Raw genomic sequence first — 22,692 nt, 5'->3', positions numbered from 1 at the left:
GGTAATAAACCAAGAAGCAAGGTCAAGTAATTTTGATTCCAGTACATTATATTGAAAATCAAACCAACATCCCACCCCTCCACCTCTCCCCAAAAAACAACCATGCAGGGAAAATATTTCCTTCACTATTATATCAAACTTGAAAATTTAAACAAATTGCCTGCAGCTCAAGAATGACAGAAACATATTTATCATAAACGGAAACTGCCCATAGAGGGAGATGTCAGATTGAAGGGCAACAGAGGAATTTTCAGAATTTTGTCAGCACAGTTCCCGACTAACAGTTTCTTCATGGAAGGAGCTGATTGATACTTGGACAAAAGGGAAGATTATTCACTACAACATACCTCCTGAAATTTTCCAGATCCATCTTAGACAGAGACTCAGGCTTTTGTAACACCTTGCCTAGACTACATCAGCAGCTGTGATACTCTGGTGAATTATCTGCATGCACAGAAGCAGCAACTAAGCAGCAGAGGGGAAGGATAGTGGGATGAGTTACCACACAATAGCGAGATAAGGGAGTTTTCTATGTAGTAAAGGAGAACATGCCTAGAAAGAGCAGGCCTAAAAGAAAGCAGCAAACAGACTGCACATGGAACAAATGCAGATGGCCTGTGATTACAGCAGGCTGCTGATTCTTGTATTCTGCTACTCTTATGAGAGTAAGATACATTCTCTTACAGAGACTGTCAAAGGCTTGTCCTCACAGTCTATACCAACATCAATTTGGTACAATTTTCCTGTGTCTGTATAGTGTATGTTCACAGCAGCTGTGTCCTGTTCATATGCTTTCAAACTGCATTTCAGGTGGTTTTTTTTGAATATTTGTTGAAACCATAATGAGCCAGAAACCATGTGCAGACATTCTCAGAACAGTTATATGAGCTTACTCTGCACAGGCCTGTTTTAGTGCACTTGGTATCAGAAATTTAAGAACAATTAAGGCTGCTGGTGCTGGCCATTTAATGTTGCAAAGAAATATACTACAGAGAACATGGGACCCATCAAGCTTTCTGCTGTGGTGGCTAGATGTGGTGGCCCAGCTGAGCAGCTGCAGTGTCTTTACATAGGCAGTGGACTTGGCACTCACATTATCCAAGCATTCCCAATACTTTTAACTTCTAAAACACTTGTCATTGCCAAGTCAGAAGGGTCATTCAGGAGAGATTTCTTGCCACAGGCTGGAATAATAGAACATATCACTTCCACTTTTATTCTAATGAAATACTAAAGGAGACTTGGCAAAATCAGTTACATACTTTACCAATGAAGGGTCCGAAAGAGGATTTTTAAAGACAAATGGAGAAGCAGCGTTCCAAAAAGATGTGAATGATAGCTGGAAGCAGCTAGTCCACAGCAAAGAAACCATCAGGGTAAAAAAGGTAAATGCTGTCAAGCTGCAGTGAACTAGGAAGAAGAGCCACGAAGTACATCAGCAATGTCTGTACACTGAGAATGTGCTTCACATTGTGCCGAACAGGCAAAGGTCCCCACATGCAGGAAACTAACCCCAGTGCTGCACCAAAACAGCAGGAAAACAACTGTAAAATGAACATAAGCAGCAGTCTGTGTTGACTGAGGACAATTAGTAAAAGATTAAAATGAATTATTAGTAATTTTATGTTGCAGATCTAAAATTAAACAAACGCATGCCTCCTACAAATACTTGAAGTCCATATTTTAGTAACTTAGTTACTAAACTACTTACTTAGTGGTATATTTTCTGTTGTCATTGAACTTTAGGCTGAAATAGAATCATAAATCTTGCTAATTAATGTTTGTTTTTTTTTTCTTAGATGTCATCTCTTTCTTCTACTTTACCTGAAGTGCACTACCACTACTTAGGAAAAGAGCATTAAAACTCTGCAAGAACAGGTTAATAAGGAAGAGAACACATAATGTTTATCATACAAACAGATATGATGTTCCTTTCATGTATTGGTTAGTTTAAAACATGAATACAAAATACCTAAATTACTTAAACAAAAAAAAAAAAAAAAAGAAAAAACAATCTCCCCCTTTTCTCTCAGCATCTCTGTCATCAAAAATTTGACAGTAGTGCACATCCAAAGCTTTTATCAAATGAAGCCACTCATCTTTACATTGTTACATCTGTTTTATTGTAAAATACTAGACATTTACGTATTTACTGTGTATGTATTTCTTTTAAAATGTGTAAGTCTTATGTAAATGGATATAAATATGATTTTTTAAAAATGAAATCTATGGTACATGGGGTCTCAGTGCAAACATTTGACAATACAGTGTCAATAATACTGTTTGTATCTTTCCATTCCACCATTTTTACAGTTTTTGGATTGTAACAGTCAAATTAATATGTTTAGCAGAGTTAGAAGCTTCAACATGTTCCTACTGAGAAAAATCTGTCAATATTTAAAGCTGAACACCTGCCTCTGATGATGTATAATAGAATGACATAATCTGGAACTGAAGCCAAAATGGACCTCTAAAGACAAAATGGAAATGTTAGATACCTACAGAGAAGCACCATGATGGCTCACCTATTAAAAACAAACACATAAATCGAGAAGAACTGTTTATAAAAAAATAAAAAGCAATTTAATAAAACATGATTTGTACAAAAAAACCAAAAACTTTCTTCTATGTTACCTGCGGACCAAGAAGAATCTTGCTTTACCAAGAGCCACCTTTTCGTTCCAGGATCTTCAAACACCAGCCAGCATTGGAAAAGTAAATCTAGTATTTGCATAGAGTCAGATTCTTCTTTCCAGATATATTCAGCAAAGAAAAAGAAAGAAAAAAAGAAGCCAACCCCCACCATTTCTTCATTCTAACAGGGCATTAGACAGGCTCCTGTCTAATGTTATGCTTTTAGCCAAGATGGCCTTGCTGAGACTTCACAAAAGTCAGTTTTATCAGAGGAAATAACTGAAAGACAGAGTGATTAATATATAGTGTATAAAAGTTTAGAAGAGCAACTATTACCTGCTGTGGCTTTATTTGGTGGTGTTATTGTTGTTTATTCTTTGTTTAAATGGGAAGTTTCAAAGTAAGACCTACTTAATAGTCATTTACCTATTTGCTATTTTTCAGCTGCTTGATCTTAGCTCAAGACCTGTCTTTTAGTTATTTCTTTTAGCAGTTTGATCTGCAATGTTTGCACGTACATTAACATTTGTTTTGTCTATTTTTATTTGGCAAACTTCGGTCAATCAGATGGTGAAAGATTTTTCTCCCCCAATGTCAATAAAAAAGAGAATTCAGTGCTATTTGTGTTCATTAGTCTGTTACGTTTGGTATGTAGTAGCATTAAGTTTGGAACCAGATGCTTCTCACAGCTAAGCATAAGAACATTTTGGCACTAAGAGGGATGAGTTATGATGAGAATCTGCCACGAGAGGGAGCACAGATCTTGCTGATGGGCGCAAAGTGCTGGCAGGGGTATAGCACACAACTGTAGAAAGTTGGGGCTCTTGTACACACAGTTCCTTGGGCTTGACCAACATTCTTCTCCTCCCTCAGCCTCCTTCTGGCTTATTTTAGGGCAGAATATCACAAAGTAAAGCAATGCAAACACTGTCACTGCCACTATCAGTGGCAGCAATATCATGTAAATTCATATTACCTCAAACATCAGCTCTTGTTTTACAGAATTCCTTTTGCAGCCAACACTAAAACTTAGGGGGCAAAGGGGAATGAAATGTGTTGGGGAAAAGAATGAGTCAGATTTTATGACCAGAGTGGAAGTTGTCCTGCCCCAGGAGAACAGCACACACAAATTATATATTTCACAGTGGAAGAAAACAGACTAGAAGAATTTAAAAAAGCATTATGGTGACTTCAGTTTTGATTTAGGATAGCACATCAAGCCTCCTAATTCATCCCTGTCTCCCTCACACAAGCTGAAGCTCCACCCTCTACAGCTAGAAACAGCAGTTATGCTAACTGTTGTCTACTTGGCTCCAACCCTTTCAGTACACTGAGAATAACTACTACATGTGCCTCTTCCAGCCAAAATTCAGCAACTCAGTGACCCTTCAAATCTACCCTCTTGCTGCTTCTCTCTGAAAAAAAAAAAATTGGAAAATCACTGCTGTCCTACCACTCATTAAATAGGCTTGTTGTTCTTGATGGTATACCCAGGTTGCTGGGCAGCAGCAGAGCCATGTAACTACTCATTTTCCCTTTCTTGAGATGGGCTAAGACAAAGCATTCTGCAATTGCAGCTCCTCAGCAAAAAGCTCTTTTGGAAAACAAAAGTAATGGCCATTAAAACAATGATTTCTCCATACTGTATTGCTGCAATAAGGTGCCTTTCTTTGTCTAGGTTTTCTGAATGTTGATGCATGAGACATTTGACATTTCTGGAATTCTCCATATTACCAGCATGGCAGTATAGTGAGCACACCTGAACGCTCTGTCCTCTTTTAAAATACAATTCTTGATCTGAAATCACTTCTACCAAAATAGAGAGAAAGAAAACAGGCTTCCTCAGAAAACAGAAATTATTACAAATATTTTTGTCATGGAGACACCTTAAGAATGTTACCTATCAAAGCTCTTTATGAAGAGTTCTGAGGAAAGATAATTGTTTCCTTACTAACATTAATGTAAGCACACAGCCCTTCAGAAAGGTAAGTGCATGCCTGAATATTACTAATGCTGTTGGGGATTTTGTGGGTTTTTTTTCACCTCCTTAAAAAAAGAGACCCAAACTAGAAAGCAGTTTACTTTTCCTTACAAAAGGAGAAACTGGGGTAGGAGCATGAGTAATCATTGGGAAAATTATGCAAGATCTAGGAAATTAATTCTCTTCCCCTACATGCATTGCAAGATCTCTTGTAGAGATTTTCTGCTCTCACTAATTAGTTCCCCTCCCCTGCTGCAGCCGAGGTAATGATAACAAACATACACAACAATATCTCACCTTCAATTGTAAAAGTAGTGGCCACACACCTTGTGAATGTGCCACAGTTTCTCTGATGGCTCTTATAGTGTCTCACTGATTTAAAAAAAAACACACCACTGACAACTCTCAAGAATTCCCTCTTGCTCTGTAACTGTTCAGCACAGGTTGCTAAGTTGTAGCATTGTGAAAAGCAAAAAGTCTCTGCGAGTCAGTCTAGTATTTGCCATGGGCCTCCTGTTAAAGCCTTTGTACTTGAATAATTCATCCAGAAGAAAATAGTATCTTAAACTAACTGCCACTTCTATAAGAAGTACTTCACAAAACTTTAAGGACATCTATGAATAGCAAAATTATTCCCAGTTTTAAATCTCCAACCTGTATATTTAGCATATCTACCATAAAGCATCATTAGCTTTTATTCAGTGTTTGCATGTTTTATTCCCTGTTCAGATTCTGATTTTCAACTGAAGAGAATAGCTGAGAGGGAGGAGGGTATCTTATGCAATGATTGGCAGGAAACAAGGACAGCACAGGCTCAAACTGGCTGTTCTAACATCACTGTATGACCTGGTTCAACATGACTGGGCCAGCTGTCTGCAGTCCCTAGTGAAAAACACATCGACATTTTATTCAGTTCTTATGTAACCGGTAGAGCTCACCAACACCAAAAAAGTGTCACAAGCACAAGGCACCACCAGGGTATGGCTCATGTTAAGTGGAACCTACTACCTGTTAGCTCCTACATCAATCTGTTGGTTTATTTCATCACTTTACAGGGATATCATCCATACCTCTATCCACCACTACATAACAGTATTTCTGGAACCTTTTGGGGACCTCTCTTACACAACAACATCATCTGAATTTGTCTATTACTTACTGATTCTTTCTCCGGTAAGCACTGCTGAGTTTGAGCAACTTCTCTGCTTTTATACTTTCCTGGGAGCATCTACTTTTATAAGGACCTTCACATTTATTGTTCAATTAAATACCTGCAGTTTGAGAAGTAATGTATGTCAAAAGTGTATCCTCCATCCCCTGGCTTGTTGAGAACCCTGTACCTGTCTGGAATGGCCTATAACGTCCAGAATGAGCTGCTTAGTATCCATATTTGCTAAATTTCTTGGTTATGTGTATCTCAGCCTATAATGCTTAATTATGGCAGCAAAAGCACATTCTGGTGGTGCTTATCATAAGACATATAAACCACAAAAAAATTACCAGAAAATGCAAAGGGTAAATGCCTGCCTTTATTTAATATACATGGGGTTTTCTGAATATTACTGTGGACCAATCAGGATTTTCACTGTGGACAAATCAAGATTTAAAAGCCAGGAATTACTTATCATTTTACAAAAAAGACTCTTCAGAAAGTTATTGAGTAAAAAATTTATAGAAATTTAATTTATGGCAGAAAGACTTTGGAAAAAAGAAAGAAAATTGAATCAAGAGAACTAATCTTAAAATTTTTAATTTTAGAAAAAATCTAAAAGACAAGAACTTAAAATTTACAAGTAAGAACAATTTATATCTGCAACAATTTTCACAATCAAATTCCTTTTTTACTTTTGTTTGTTCATGGTTTACCCTTTGTAAACTGCTTTAGCCAAACAAAAGTTACTGGTCACATTATAAAATAACAGATTGAAATGTAAGGTTACATGACACCAGATAAGATGGATAATCCAATGACTCCATCCCTTTAAGACTACAGCAATGAATGAATTCTATTTGCAATTCTTAGCCATCATAATAACCAGAATATATTGACAGCATGCAGAGACTTTACTATGCGTCAGTGGCTGTGGTAAGATGGTAAAGAACACAGTAATGTTTCTGTAGTAAAAACATTTAGTCCCAAATCATTACTTGTTTTTAAAATGTGTTATTAACAAAAAAATGCTTCTTTGTATACTTGAATAACTGAAATGCTCGTTATTATGTATTATACCATTTAATTTTTCTTCAGCAATTCTTCAATGTGTTTAAACACACTAGCATCTTCAATGGTTGGTGTTATCTGAAAAGTAAGAATACAGTAGCATGTAATAATAGATAAGAATTTCATTCAGAGATTCTTCTAAATTTATACTTCGAAAGCACTCAAGAAAAAAGTATCTGTAAAGCTCTGAAACATGAAAATCTTTTGCATAATCTGCAATAGAAATAAAACATGAAGTACTACCTGAAGTCATGGACCAGTTGCAGAACATTCAAGAGAATCAAAACCACCATGTTGTGCCTTTGGATGTGCATGTGTGTCTAATTCATTGAAGCAAACATCTCTAACTTACCTTGTATGGCTTTCCACTGACAAGTGCAGAAAGAGCAGAACGTGGGATCTTGCCAGAGCGTGTTTTTGGCAGCTGTGTCACAAACATCCCCTTCTGGAAAGCTGCTACTGGACCAATGTTGGTCCGAACTCGCTCAACAATCTCTTTCAGAATCTGACTCTCTTGTGTCTTTACACCTAGTGAAGAAGGTAAAATCCGTTATCTTTACTGAGACTTTTGCAAGTGTTAATGACATCAGTTATCAGTGAGTTCTCACCTTGTTTCAGTACACACAGTGCAAATGGAACATGTCCTTTTAAAGGATCCTCCTGGCCCACAACAGCGCAGTCTGCCACAGCGGGATGGAAGAGAATACACTGAGGGATGGAAAGGAAAACAAAACTGAACCAATCATAGACAACCTTTCAGTGAAAATAATGGTATGGTACGAAGAAATAGCATAGACTTTTTCTTACATTTTAACAGCAAAAGGTCAGTACACCTTAGGATTCCAATTACATGTGTTGAAGATGTACATGTCTATATATATTATTGTATATACTCATGCATGCTTTTCAAAAAACAGAAGAAATAAAAACTTTAGCAGCACGAAATAGAAATATTGAACAAACTTCATTTATTTCCTTAGAGCTTTGTGAGAGTATCATGTCTTTGGTTTTGTTAGTGAGATCTCTGCTGGAACAAATAATGTTTGTCTAACATTATGAGTAACATAGAACTTAAATGCAGGGAGTAAGGATGAAAACCACAGAAGCACTCCTACTACAGACTTACAAAGTCTATTGGTTCATTTTCTCTGACTCTTTTTTCTTTTCATTCTTTGTTCCTGTAAAAGCATAGTTTCAACCAAGGCCAAATATATGCCCAGCCTTGGCTTGCAGCCAGCCTAGCTTGGCTCACTCTCTTGAAAACATAAGATCTCAGCTTCCTGAGACAAAAAAGGGAATTAAACCAGAGCTTCCTTCCTTCCTACTACACGTTTACACAACATCACATTGATAAAATATATCAAACTCTTTTTTAGGTAAAAAAATGTAAGCTTCCAATTAGCCAGTTGAGGTACTCACTTCTAGGAAAACAGCCACCAAGATGTCTCAGTACATACCAAGATGTATGTCACCAAGTCTGGGACAAAGCTGGCCTTAAGATGCCAGCAATTGTCAATCCTCTTCCAAAGCAACTGGCTCTTCTTACTTTACCCCCTCACCTTGGGGCATTTTGCTCTCAACAGTGCTTTCAGCACTTTTCAGTCCTCTGAACTCAACCACAAGGAGGACCTAACGTGACCCTACACAGAAGCCACATAATGTGATAGTGCTTGTTAATTTATCTGGCTAAGGACTATGTGCTTGCTAATAACTGAACTTCACATACTGTGTTGCCAAAATCAAAGGTTTTAGGAATAAAGACACTTTTTGGTTGTTTTTATTAAGTAGGAATATCATATTTGCATTGGCTACTCATACAATGGTGCGAGAATGTGAAAGACAGGAAAAGTACAGAGAAGACAGGAAGAAAAAAACTGAAAGAATGGAAAGCTGAAGCACTGTTGCCCCAATTTAAAAAGGGAGGTTCTTGTATGACCTGTTTATGAAACTGATGGGGAAAGGAATAATTCAAAGGGTCTATTATAACCCATCTTCAAAACATATTTCACCATCCTTAGGCTTTATAGTCAAAACAGGAAGGAAGAAACTGACTCCATATGTCATGGTCAATACAGCATACACCAAGTAGTTTTTAGCAAAATAAATCCACTCAATGTGTTTCTAGCACACTTTGTCAGAAGCTATACTCATTTCACAAACTATGATCCTAGACATGTCCCATGCCAGAAAAAAGGCAAATGGAAAACACTGACCTGACAGTAGATGCATGCTCTATCAAAGTACAGAAGCATGACCATTTATGTACAGCTTTTGAAACTGGATTATTTTTCACAGGAATTAGATATTATATGCACAAACTAAATATAGAAGAGTGCACTGGGCTTATACCAGAATCAGAAGGGCAGAAGAGCCTGCTTCAAAAAGCTGAATATACACAAATGCATTTGAATTCAGCTGCAGCCTACTTTGTCCTAAAGTCATTGTATCCACACTGATAAATCATATAGGGATTAATCTTATGCAAGTTCAAATCCCTACAGAGTTTCAATGCATCGCATACACTTAATGCGCTTTGGTCACTTACAGGCCAGAGCCTTAGTAATTCCATTTCCTGCTATAAAAAACCATTTTTTCCTGCTCTAACTCTTGACCGTGGCCACAGAAACCTGATAGGCTTATATTAAAACAAACAAACAAACAAACAAACAAACAAAAAACCCACCAAAAAAACAAAAACAGGAAAACAGGAAAGAAAAAGACAATGAATTATGGAAAAGTAGACTATTAAGTCTATGACCACAGTAAATCAGTAAATATTATTTTCCACAGGAACACAGAAAAAAGATCTACACTCAACTGGCATTCATCAAATATCATAATTACCTACCAGGCATCAACAGGACTATCTAAGGTGGAGACCTGAATGTTGCCAGATTGTTTTGTTGTACCTTGCTTTTGTACTTCGAGTCTGTCATTCATAAGTATTATGGTTAGCTGGAAGAGTGTAGTTATTGTAGTATTTTTCTACAGTCTATCCAAAGTTCTATCAACATGCCTCTGACTTTTCAAATGCTAACTTCAAATTACTGAAACTAGTAATTAGTAAATACCAATTTTAAAATTATCAAACTTCATAAAACAACTGAAAAGAGGAACAGAAACAGCACTAGACATTTAAAAACTGTTTAAAAGTAATAAAAAACTTCAGGAAGTGGAAATGGTTTTCCCAGTGTGATCACTGGGCACAAGGATGGATGGCAAATGCAACGGCAGACAGAAACATTGTGATCAGGGGTAAGGGATTTCTCATGATAAATTCCTCAGTTCTCAAGTCTGTTGCCTCAGATAGACTAGTTTGATTAAGCTTTTTTTATTTTTCAGGAAGGGGCAAAAAGGGACACCAGAGATTTACAGACCAAAGAAGAGGGATGGATCAACATGCAAGATGAGGTTCCCATAATGGCCACCATTCACTAATTGGCCATGTAAACTGTAACATCTACTGCATTGCAGTAAACATGGAGCTCCAATAGTATAAACAGATACATTAGACAAAGGAAAAAATTGTGTGGAACATAACAGAGATAAAACAGTCAAAGCACTAAGGAAAAACTAGTTAAACTTGTAATGCAGCTAAAATGTAAATGTAGATAACATACTTGCTCAACAAGGTGATTGCCAATTACATGGTGATTCAATGAACCTCTAATTCTGTATTTACTCATCTTACTGAGGAGGGAATTGTGGTCTTCTTAACACTTTCCCATTTAACTAGCAATTTGCTGTGCATGCATTAACATCACTCTTGGTTTTTAGCTTTGCTCAAAAGGTGAAGAGAAAAGCTTCTAAAATGTTAGCGTCGTGAAACATTATGTTTCTAGACCTAACTAGCAGGGAGAAAAACAGAGATGCTGAGTTCAGTATAATGGATCCAAATGTAATATAGCAGGTGAGGTGATTCAATTCATCATTTGTTACAGCAGCTTCAGACCTAGGCTGAAGCAAAGAAAATGCCCCACTCGGCCCATGAGTAGTACAGCAGTAAGGGGTGGGGATGAGATTCCTGCTGTGCTTCAGTAAGGGAACACAAAAAACTACTTCTAAGGGAAAGAGGTTTAAGCAGACTGAAAGCATCTGTATATCTCCAAAAACCTGTCAGGGCAGCAGCTGTTTCAGCTCCCTGGCTGATCAGTCCTTGATGGATTAATGTTTATGTGAACTTGTTCACTTCTGTGTAATTAGAATTTCTACCATTCTAAGTTTTTTAGCCTTCAAAATAAAGTAGTCACTAGACTAACAGACATTATAAACCAAAAAACCAACTTGCAGATTAGTTTCTAATTCAGTGAACAGTCAAATTCAGAGTACTTAAAAGCATATTTTTCTCTTGTACACGCCCAGCACACCTTTCCCTATATTCCCTGAATAAGCAATTGATATGTCATCAGGGAAATTTGTAACTAGCAATCAATCACAGAGACTCCAGAAGGGTGAGTGAACAATGATATGAAATTCAGACACTATTATGAACTTCATTTTTTTTAACTTTTTTGAGTTGCATGGGTATTACATTAATGACTTTCAATTTAACAGCAGGGTTTTTTACTGAAATTTTCATTGTTCATTTAGCACTGCTCATACAATAAGAGACAAAACAGCTGTCAAAAAACTCTGAAGTCTTCCCACCAAGAAAAAGCACTGAATATTAATCTCTGGAAAAAAAAAATCAGCCAACACTGATCATTGTATTTTAGGAAAAAAGTTTCTACTCCTAAGTAACTACAGCAGTTGATGAAACTACCTGTCACACTGATACTACACTATCCTACCATATTCCCAAATAAATACATTATTTGAGCTAAAAGGTATGCTTCCCACCCTGCCACACTGCTCCTTATTTCCACCTTCAAGTACCAAATTATGCCTGCCTTACCAATCCACGGTATTTATTGACCCCACTTATTATTGACTGAATTTGTTTTTTTTCTGGAAAGCATCTTAATAGAAGAACCTGAAACAGGAAATACTTTGGTTAAAAGTACCAATGGAAATGCAAACAAAACAAGTAGAAAACAAATGAGAGATCTTTCTGTGTGAGATTTTGAGATGTGAGATGTGATGAAATGTCAGATTTTTAGTCTCAGCTTCCTGCATTCATCTTTCACTCTTCTATTTTGCTGTCAGGCAATGCTCACCTCTTCAATCGCACCTGCAGAAATTCTGTGTCCGGCAACATTGATCACATCATCAGCTCTAGACAGGACATACAGATAGCCATCTTCATCCATATAACCAGCATCCATAGTATCATAATATCCCTAAATACAACACAATGAAAAATAAATTCTGAAAGACCACTAGGAATATTCCTTAATTTACCAGGAAACACAAAAATAAAAATCAAAATAAAAATATATACCTGTTTCACATTATATATGCTTTTGGTGCTTGAAAGACTTAATTCCATAATATTTGTCACCATTTTTGTATCATATTATCCTGTGCAGCTTCCCTTCCAGAAAGGTTTTGTTGTCTTTATTAATACAGAACAGAAAAAAAGTAGATAAACCCTGGCTTTATTCCAACTCTGCTTACTTTGATTCCTGACAGCTTGGAGAAGGATGTTGCCTGAATCTACACAAGGAAAACGGAATTACTGCAATATAATGACAGTTGTCAAATTCCGCCTAAAGATACTCCTGTTTGCTGTATCCAAACATACACTGTCATCATGATGCAATTGCACACTAAGAATAATTTGTGTGATCAATTCACTCATTTACTTTCATTGAGCCAAATCTTCCACTTTGGGCATTTGTATAGGGCAAATCTACCTATTTGTACAAGGAAAGAAGTAAGGCCAGGCCTTGCATAGCTCATCTGAGAGGGAAACATAACTAACGCAGCAAAGAGCCTCCAGTGTATTCAGATGTACAGTGGACAAGGGTTATTTTGGAGTGATACGAAGTTAGCATGGCTGCATGCCAGCAGGAGGAGTGTATCTGAAGCTGTGCTAGGGTAAGGTTGCAGGTTTATATCTTAGATTAAATGACATGAAATTACTTTAGCTCAGAAGCTTATGGTTTACTTCTTCTGTTTCAGATCTTAAAAAAACAACAGCATACCCAAGAACTGAAATTACAGGTGACAAAGGATTTATCTTGATATGGTTTTAATTATATATACATATATCAAAGACCTCCAATGAAATTGTGACAACTTATGATGAACTGTTTCCCAGTTTAAATCTATTATCATTCAGTTCTGAAGCATTACCAGAAGTTTAAATAATTGATTTCATAATTCTTACTGGAAACTTTTGGAAATACAACTTCTGAAATGCTTCTTCATTTTCCCAAAGACCTGAGAATGCTCCAGGAGGCAAAGGCAACCTTAAATAGAAAGAACAGAAGGAAGTAGTAAGAAAAACAGATATAACAAATACAACTCATGTTCTCCATTCATTCTCTGTTTTCAGACAAATAATCATGGTCTACACAATTAGAAAAAAAGTTCAGCTTAATTACATGCTGGTAACCAATAAAAAAGGCTATGTATTATTGTCATCAAATGTATATAGCTCTGCAGGGTATCCAAGACCTTACCTTTTACACAATGCAAGCACCTCAGTAAAATAATATTTGGTCTAGTAAACACTATATACTGTATTATAAATACATTAACAGCATTTAGCTTTTAAGACTTCTAAGGATTAAGTATCTGTTTGAAATTTATGCATACACACTATGATACAAGCAACTGCATTATTACAGGTCTCTCTTTCTCTAACGCCCATACACACCCACACATGCATAGACAGATGAATTATCAGACACACAGATCTTCAGTTTCTGTAAAAAGATAAAACTCAAAGGAGTTCAGTCACAGGAATCTGAATGAAAATGCTTTTCTGTTTAAACTGTGCCTAATACTATTGGAAATACTGGAGAAGTTCTGTGAAAGTATATTGATACAAGTCACTAATAGAACTTTCTAAAATAATTGTACTTAAAACTGCAAAATTATGGATTGCTTTATTATTTGAGTTTTGAATACATACTAAAACCCTTCTTCAGTCAATGATATGGGCATGAGAAAATATAGGACACTTCACATACATATCTGCCAGCAGAGAAGCTGCAGAAACCTCAGCTAAAAAAGTGCTAGTTTCTTTCTTCGAAGCTCTGACAGGGTCAAACACAGATTTCTTTAACTGCCTGAGAGATATATATTCAGGCATATCAACACAAGCTTTATGAAGTTTACCCCTAATAACAGAGATCATGTAAACAAACATGTAAACAAACAAACATTTATATTTATTTACATAAAATCATAAATGCACCATACAGATTTTGCTAGCATATGCCTGTCTTTCTAACTAGCAAGTATTTAGCCAGAGGTATTTTATTTTCTGTGATAGTATCCCTGTGACACCAGAAGGCAACATCTCTAGCAAAGAAACAGTTCTCTGTAGCATAGCAATTCTAGTGTCATTACATGTCTATGATGGTCAATCACAAGAACAGGTGCCACCAGCCCTGTGACATGTACCAAAAAGATTTACAAAAAGAATAGTTATATATATATATATATATAAATATATATATATATATATATATATATATATAAATATATATATATATATATATATATATATATATATATATATATATATATATACACAGAGAGAGAGAGAGAGAGAGAAACACACTTCAAAAAAACCTAGCTATGGTAAAACCAGTACAAACTACATTGAAAAGGTCATATCATCCAGTAATTATTTGAATGCCTGATTTTCTACAATCCTAGTTTTTTCAGCTTAATTCAGGTCACCTAGCATAACAGAATATACTACTATAAATACTACTGCTTTTTCTCTGAGGGTTCTGGCTCAACACATCCCATACATCACATTCCTTGAAAGTAAGGGTAAGGTATGTCCAGAAATGCCAAGACACTTCCCACGTAGCTACCCAGGGCTCAGGAGGGCAGGTTGGCTTCTGCCCATCTGGAAGAAATTCAGTGCCCTATTTTACGCCTTTCAAGCTTAGTAAGCATCTCTGTGATATAAAAACATGACCCATGGAGTGCTCGCCTTGGAAAAAAAGATTAGAAAAACAATATATCGATCCTGGTGTTTGTGTATGCATGCATTTAAAAGGGAAAAAAAAAATCTCTTGTTTAGATTCAAGAAAAGCCACCAGAGAGTGGTAGTTACTATGGTTGTTACCTGGTTGCTAATAGTACAGCAATTCATAACAGCCTCAGTCATTGCAAATTTTGCACTTTAAGTTTATTTAGCAGTCTAACATCTTTGTGATGGGAGAGAAAGAACAATTCATTTGATAAAGTCCTTAATTTCCCCACAGCTCTATTCAATACTTTGCAGTTAGTCACTGAATAGAAAAAAAACAGGTTTATTGCTGAAATTAGAAAAGCATTTTCTTTTCTGTCATTGTTTAAAAATCTAAACAGAGAAGTGTGGAACATATCACCAAAAATAAAAGCCTCACTTTCACTATTTGGTTTTCTTGTCCTTGTTTGGATTTTTTTTTCAAATAGGGAGACTGGGGGTGTCTCATGTTCCAGTTTGGTGGGGGGGGGGGGGGGCGGTTGCTTGTTTGTTGGGGTTTTTTTAGGAAAATTGTATTGATAAACACATCCACAGAGCATATTTTTTGTGTGTCTGTGGAAGCCAGACTGCTAAATTAGTGGCTACCACAGGTATCTCTGCAAACCATATCTTAACAGAATACAGACATCTGAAAATCTTCCATGGCTTTCTGTGAAAGATTACTTGCAATTAAGACCCCATTCATCCACTAAGCAAAAAGTGAATGCCCTCTTCCATGTGTCTGTCTTTCACCACAATAACTCCACAGCAATAGCCACATACAATTCTTTAATGAAAGCAGAGTTCTTGGCATCATGATTTAGTAGAATTTCTAGGTTCTGTGCAAACTCAAATTAATAAAGGTAGAATAATTCAGCTTGCCAGAACAACATTATGCATATTGAAATTTTATCAGGACATCAGAATTAAAATGTCCAGAGCCAAATATACCTCAAAACCACTGCTGTCTGTGGGAATGCTGCCATAAATTCCAAAGGGAGCAGAACTGGATCATAATTACATGCAAGGAGCCAGAAGAGAGAAAATGAGACTGTCCAAAAATAAGAGCAACCTGAAAACAGACATCTCTTGTTTTTATCAACCTCTCCATAAAAAGGAACATTTTGAGATGTTTGATATGGGTCTTTCTTTCCCTAGAAAATGTAACACACACCCACAATAACTCAGCATTTAAGAACTGTTGCCTCTTTGTCTAAAAACTGAGTTGATACGCAAGATCTTTGGTGATATTTTTACTAAGAGATATATTGACCAAAAATGCCAGGAATGCATATGTAAGCATGACTGCTTTCCTTTCACAAGGGACAGGATCACAGAAGGCCATGATAGGAGTAAGTAGGTTCCTTCAATATCATTTTCAAAATACACAAAGAAGTTTGCTTTGCTTGGTTTCCCCTTGGGACATATTTACTGTATTTCTGTAGCTGTCTGTTACCAGCACTGTAACAGCAGTACAAATTATGCTATTCTACATTTACTCCAGTCAAAGAAAGATTAAAATTGTTGAATTACAAGAATACAGATCCAGGCCTGTTTCTCATTTAAAGGTTGAATACATTTAAAACAGCATCAGGCAAATGAGGCAAACTGTGTAAACTAATGATTTAAATCATATGAGTTCATTTAACAAAGATTCATTCTGGTTACATTTTACAAAGATAAGCAGGTAATTTCATTATAAATTAGAGAGACTAAGATGAATGAGCTTGACAGCATCACAAAAAAACTCTGAAGTATTTTAACAGTAACTGTTTTCTGGTACAGAATTTTAAATGACAGTTATTATTTGGTTTTTTAAGCATTGTTTCACAGTTCATTTATTTTTCATACAGCAATGGTAGACCTTTCAAAGAACAGTCCACCTTTAGGTTAGTCCAAGAAATCTGACTCCCACGTAGCACATCCTTTCAGAATGCCACTCATCAAAATGGTGTAAGATTCCTTGTTAATGGAACCAAGCAATTATAGACAGAGAACCCAAAAGAGAATTTGCACAGAAAAGCAGATTTCTGAAATGAAATAATAAATTACTGGAGATGTTACCTTGCTGGAATTCAGAAAAGACATTCTTTTATTTTATGGTAGGCAATGATACTCAGAGTCTATTCATTACAGCCAGTCAAAGTAAATACAAGCCACTGTTAAATGAGTTTGGGCTTCTGAATGGAACAAAATAATCTCAACTGGCAGCTATAATTATTACTTAGCATTTATGTAGGGTTGTGCATAAACATCACTCTTACAAAAATTTTTGATTGCAAGTTTGAAAAGCATCTGGAAGCTTTTTCAGACTCTAGGAACAACAACACAGAAAAAAGGGTGAAGAAGATTAGAGGATCTTGAACGTCATCAGTCCGCATGAAATACTACTTTAGTTAGCTGAAAGGAGTTACAAAAGTAGTCGATCTCAGTTTGGATTTTACTTTAGTGGGAAAAGAGAAAAAGCCATCAAAAACTAGTGAAAGTGCTTGGAACAACTTCAAAGTAAGGAAAGTTCAAATGGTATTTACATGTACTCAGCCAGAGATCTGCTAGAAAAACTATCTTTGGACAAACTGCTCTCCATTGGAAGACCTACTTAATGTTCTTTCTGTAAAGGGAAAAGACAAAGCTGATAATCATATAAAGGCTGTTAGGAAGATAAATCTTTTGCACAGGTATTTAAACTGACCTTCCATATAACACAGGATGAAAGATGCCATCTACTAAATCCTGCCTCAACCCCACAACTTTTGTTTAAAATAGATATCTAAATTAGGCCTAAAAATATCACAGTAAACCACCATACTCCCAAGAATTTATTCCAATGTCTTAATATTTTCACTACTAAAATAGTGCTTTAATTGTCATCTGAATGCATCTAGCTTCAGCTTCCAATTTATTTATGCTAGCTCAAACAGCCATCTCTCAGAGTTGTTTTTTTTTTTCCTGGCCTTTAAAGGGTTACTATTTTACTGATCTTGGGTGAATTACATACCACAGGTTTTCATACCATGCACTCAGGTCACTCATTCATATTTTCCTCAAAATGCAGTCACTTTCTCAATAGTCTTAAAATACAGTTGTAAGAACCAAGCATAATGCAGCAATGGATGTACTAACATCACATCCACAGACAGTAATGTTGGCTCCTCTTCAGTTTCCCTACTCAATAACAAGGGATCATATTGCCTGCAGTTAGACTAGCAGCTACATATACAAGTGTATTTTCAAGTGTGCATTAATTAAAAATATCTATTTCTTACAGGCTGTAAGAATAGATATTTTAAATACTGTACTTAGGAAAACTGCAGGCCTCAAGCAGCCCCAAATAGTCTCTACCAGGAGTTAGTCTAGGATAAAAACAACCAAAAGCTGCAGTTTACCACTTCTGCACAGCTGTCGTAAGCAGTGCATGGCCACTCTCCTCTCCAAGAAATCCTCTCCAAAAACACTGAAGTATGTTTCTCAACTCACCTATGCTACAGGTGAAGCAAATCCCTGTGTTTCTTCATATTTTACTAAGCTGTATGAGCTGTATATACTAAGAATAATAGTCAGAACTATCCTGAGCCCCTCCAGCTGCAGGGGGACATGCTCTGGGCTGACAAACAAACACTGCTAGCAACAAGGATCATCTCCACTAATTTAAAGGGTCTGTACATGTAGAAGACTGCTGAAGAGAGAAATGCCTTCTTTGAAAGAAGACTTCATGAAACCTTGCTTTAATAAAAAAATAAAATAACACAATAAAAACAGACATGATAAAATAATAGTATCCCTGTGAGATTACACTTTCTTGAGTGATATGCTGAAAAAAAAAAAACAAAAAACCAAAAAAACCTCTCTCTTTTCATTATTACTTCCTTTGATTGCAGCAAAAGTCATACTGAGCAAGATAAAACAAAATAAATGAAACAACAACAAATCAATATATTAACACATTTGTAATCCCTTGAGAAAACATCTAAATGTGGGGCAACATTAGGGAAGTCTGTCTTTCAACTTGTTTGGCAGAGTTGCTAAACCCAGAGTTCATTCCACTCCTCTTTTGGTAGATAAGGCTAGGTACCTACCCTAAGCCAAGTGTGCCACTCCTGCAGGCACTGGAAAGACATGAACACATCTGGAAGGTGATTTACTCCATCCTAGTTGAATAACTAGGCATGAATAATATAATGAATAACAATAACTAATCTGGATATCTAAGCAACTAGCTTACAAAATACCTTTTCTCTCTCCATTGATTACGATCCTGTGTTTTACTATGGCTTCAGGCGTTACAGAGGTGAGAGCTTTGAAAGACAGTTTTCCACCCTGAGCTGGGTTGCTGATACTGCAGACTTGAGCAATTTTAATTACTTGTGCTTGGTATGGATGTACATAGTCAACAATGGAGCGAATGCACAATCTTATACGTGTCTCAAGCAAATGATGCCTAAATATGAGTCCGCTTACTCGGGGGAGCTAAACCTAGGCCTCTGTGTCCTGCTGGCTTAGCTGAAGATGCTGAGAATGAGGCAGGGTATAGACTTCATCCTGAAAATACACATCTGCATCACACAGTACAGTAAGTTCATGTGATACTACTTTAGTCTCCACAGGGCTCTAGTTACATTAGACCAGTTGTACAGCTGAGTAAAAAGCCTCCCCACCTTGGCAGCTCCACCTCCCACATAAGCACTGTGCCAGCCCACCCACACTGCTGGCGCTGCACGTCTGCAGCTCCAGCGCCTGCAGCTCCTGTCTCTCACCCCCAGCTCATGTGCCTCAGCCAACTGCAACCCTCAGCTAACTGCGCTAACAATTCAGCAAAATTGGTACATCCATCCCAACGCTTCAGCTTTTGACAGATTTTCAGTTCACTGAAGGTTTAATACTAATCTTTGCATTTCCTTTCATTCGTCTAAGCAAGCAGTGAAGACTGAGCTACCACAACTCTCCAAAAATCTACCACAGAAGAAATGGATGAATACATTTCCTTTGGGACTTGTATTATCTTGCAGTTAAAAAGTGTTCAGAGCTAAAGTTATTTTCTGTGACTGAAAAAAAAGGTGGGCACAAATACCACATTCATCACAAAGCAGGTGTCTCTCTCTGAGGAAAAAAAAAAATGTTTGAGGAAAATGCCATTAGTCTGAAAGCCTGTAAAACATCCAGAATACAGAGCTGGCATAGGCTGTAAAGAGCACTAGCCCACAGAATGCTACAAGAATAAGGAAAGATCCTGGCAACAGTGAGAAGGCAGCAGGCAAGATAAATGTAACTGATGTTCACAGGATGATCTAAACAGAGTCCTTTTTATCTAAGGAAATGTGCCTTAGAAAGGTGTACTTTCAAAAAGAATATTAGAATTTATGGAACTCATCTGTCAGAAGTCTGGTAAATGGTACTAAAAATCACCTACATGATGCACAGCAGTGTTTTTTAATTTTTTTGTCTGAAGTCCTTTCCTGCATGTATTTTGTCCAAGTACTGGCCCAAATGAACACTCTTTCAGGCAAAGCACACACAGGAACATCTTGATTTTTTTTTTTTACAGAGAACAGAAAATACATGTTCTCCCTCTAAGAAGGTGCATCAGTTGGAATGAGGAGATCATGAAAGAAGAGGCAGCATCACAGCTGTAAGCTGAAGCACACCAATCTGTACTGCTGTACTATTTCACTAAATGGAAAGATACAATAGTGAAGGGAATGATTCAGTACCTTGCTCATACATTAAAAGAGGAAAGCATCATTCTGTGCCAATATTCTGATAATTAGGAAAATGGTAAACTTTGCTGTAGTGTAAGAAAAACTCATCCATTCACACAACTTTGTCTGCAATTTTTCAACATTAATGAACATAAAACATTCAGGGAGTTTGGTATCAGTATCAGAGACAGACAGACATGCTTTTCAATCCTCATTACTTCAATTATTCTTATTTTTATATAAACTTTAGTCAAAAGATAATCAACACATGTAGGAAGTTTCTTTTAACTGTATGATATTTATTTTTCTTACTTTACCACAATATTTCCCAAAGTCTTTGCCTTCACTGGTTTCTTATTTTCATCCAGAATCATGACTGTAAAAAAATAATATAGGAAGGAAACTCAAGTTTAGTAGTGTATTTTTAGGTGAAGGTAAATGTCTTTCTTTATGGATATCAACTTATGTCACACTTCAGAATGGCAATACACCAAGCAACAGAAGGAATTAAGTAATTTGGGAGTGCCAAACTGGATGATCTCACAACTTGATTAACATTCAGCCTTAAGTACAAAAAGTCTTAAATAATACTTGTGCTTTGGAAGCAGAAATAGCACAAAGTCCCAAAAGGGAATAATAGAACTAAAAAGTAAAAGAAGCTTCCATACTGGAAAATCTAAACTTCTACACAGCAAAGAACCATTAAGATATGTGACAAATATAAATTAAAATATGTGGGTGACATGAGCAAGAAATAACAACCAAGATGACTGAAGCCTAACCCAGTTCACGTGAGAAATACTATTAGCAGTAAATAAGTATATCTGGCTTTCACAGGCTCTCAGGAATCTCAGAAAAATGCCCTTCAGCTAACAAGGTTCATTGTAGTCTAGCATAAAGAGATCAAGTAATTCTTGAAGTACCCAAAGCTGCACAGCAGGGTAATGCTCAAAGTACAGGACAGAATCCAGACTTCCCAAATGAAGCCATTTCCCTGGATGGCAGGGCTTCAGTGAAAGCATCCATATCCTGATAGTGAGATTTCTGAGTTAATCATCTGAAATAGCCTCTTTTGTGCAGTTATCTGGGAAATTAAGCTACTAAAACCATCCACTCCATTTCAAGGTATGGGCATAAGAAAGAAATGACAGATACCACCTTGGCTAAACCATAGAAAAACAGGGAGGGAAGATTCTGACAGACTGGGCTGATAAGAATTACATGCTTTTTGAAGCCTGCCCAAGCAATGAAAGCAATGTTCAGCTGTATCTAAATCTCTACAAATAATCTTACATTCTGGATTACAAAGTTCCAGAGGACATGCGGAAAAGTGGATGACAGACTTCTGACAAAAACTCTGCTAAAACCTATATGAGTAATATCATATCCTATCTCTCCAAAGAGCACCAACATCTGTAATTTATTCCTTCTGGCTGAAGCTACTCCTTCGAAGATGATGGTAATTTTAAAGTAACTGAAGAGCCTGCTGGAAGCAATGGCTCCGCACACAGACACAAGCAAGTACACAAGGCCAGTTTTACACAGACCGACTTGTGTAGCTCTTGTGTAGTCAGTGTTTTCTCTCCTATTTTTATGATACTAAGTAAAATCTAATCAGTTTACTGTAACTGTTTCATCAAGTTACAAATCCCAGTATATATCCTCGCAAGCTACATACTTCAATGTAGAAAAACTTGGGGAAGTGACATACTATGCTGCTCACTCCTGAATTACTGAAGAACTGACTCGTTTCTTCAAAATGTGGGACCTGCTTCAGTCTGAAAATGCACTGCAATTTACCTGCAAAGGTTCAAGCAGATCAAGGGAAAAGTACAGCATAATTTCTGATTAAAGGCAACAGAAATTAATTATTTTATCTTGACTCACTTTTAAATGCAATTTGTGCCACTACACTTTGATATCATAACTTTTATTCCCTTTGTCCCTAAAAATCACCAACAATTCAGTTTCTTTCTAGCAATATGTAATAGGAAAGAATTTTTACATGTTAAAAAAAAGCAGATCTTGCAACTTCCTTTATATTGCAGCATGTCTTTACCAGCCCATTTAGAGTTGCATGTAT

At 36.6% G+C, this 22,692-nt stretch overlaps 2 protein-coding genes across 2 annotated transcripts in view; one reads left to right on the top strand and one right to left on the bottom strand.

Annotated features, from left to right (window-relative positions):
• The window catches only part of PPFIA2 (PTPRF interacting protein alpha 2), a 288,359-nt gene extending 285,105 nt beyond the window's left edge, over positions 1 to 3,254 (top strand). The window contains exon 33 of the mRNA XM_054514951.1: positions 1,800 to 3,254. The gene's annotated coding sequence lies outside the window, so the exon portion shown is untranslated. The remainder of the gene's footprint in view (positions 1 to 1,799) is intronic.
• Positions 3,255 to 6,349: 3,095 nt separating this feature from the next.
• ACSS3 (acyl-CoA synthetase short chain family member 3) overlaps positions 6,350 to 22,692 on the bottom strand; it is a 65,349-nt gene continuing 49,006 nt past the window's right edge. Inside the window, 6 exon segments of the mRNA XM_054514949.1 lie at positions 6,350 to 6,914; positions 7,189 to 7,364; positions 7,445 to 7,544; positions 11,993 to 12,115; positions 13,108 to 13,189; positions 20,922 to 20,985. Of these exon segments, the coding sequence (XP_054370924.1) occupies positions 6,849 to 6,914; positions 7,189 to 7,364; positions 7,445 to 7,544; positions 11,993 to 12,115; positions 13,108 to 13,189; positions 20,922 to 20,985 (611 nt within the window). The 3' untranslated portion in view covers positions 6,350 to 6,848.

Source organism: Molothrus ater, chromosome 5 (assembly GCF_012460135.2).
Source record: "Molothrus ater isolate BHLD 08-10-18 breed brown headed cowbird chromosome 5, BPBGC_Mater_1.1, whole genome shotgun sequence".
In the NCBI taxonomy this organism is placed as follows: domain Eukaryota; kingdom Metazoa; phylum Chordata; class Aves; order Passeriformes; family Icteridae; genus Molothrus; species Molothrus ater.
This window is presented reverse-complemented; position numbering and strand designations above follow the sequence as displayed.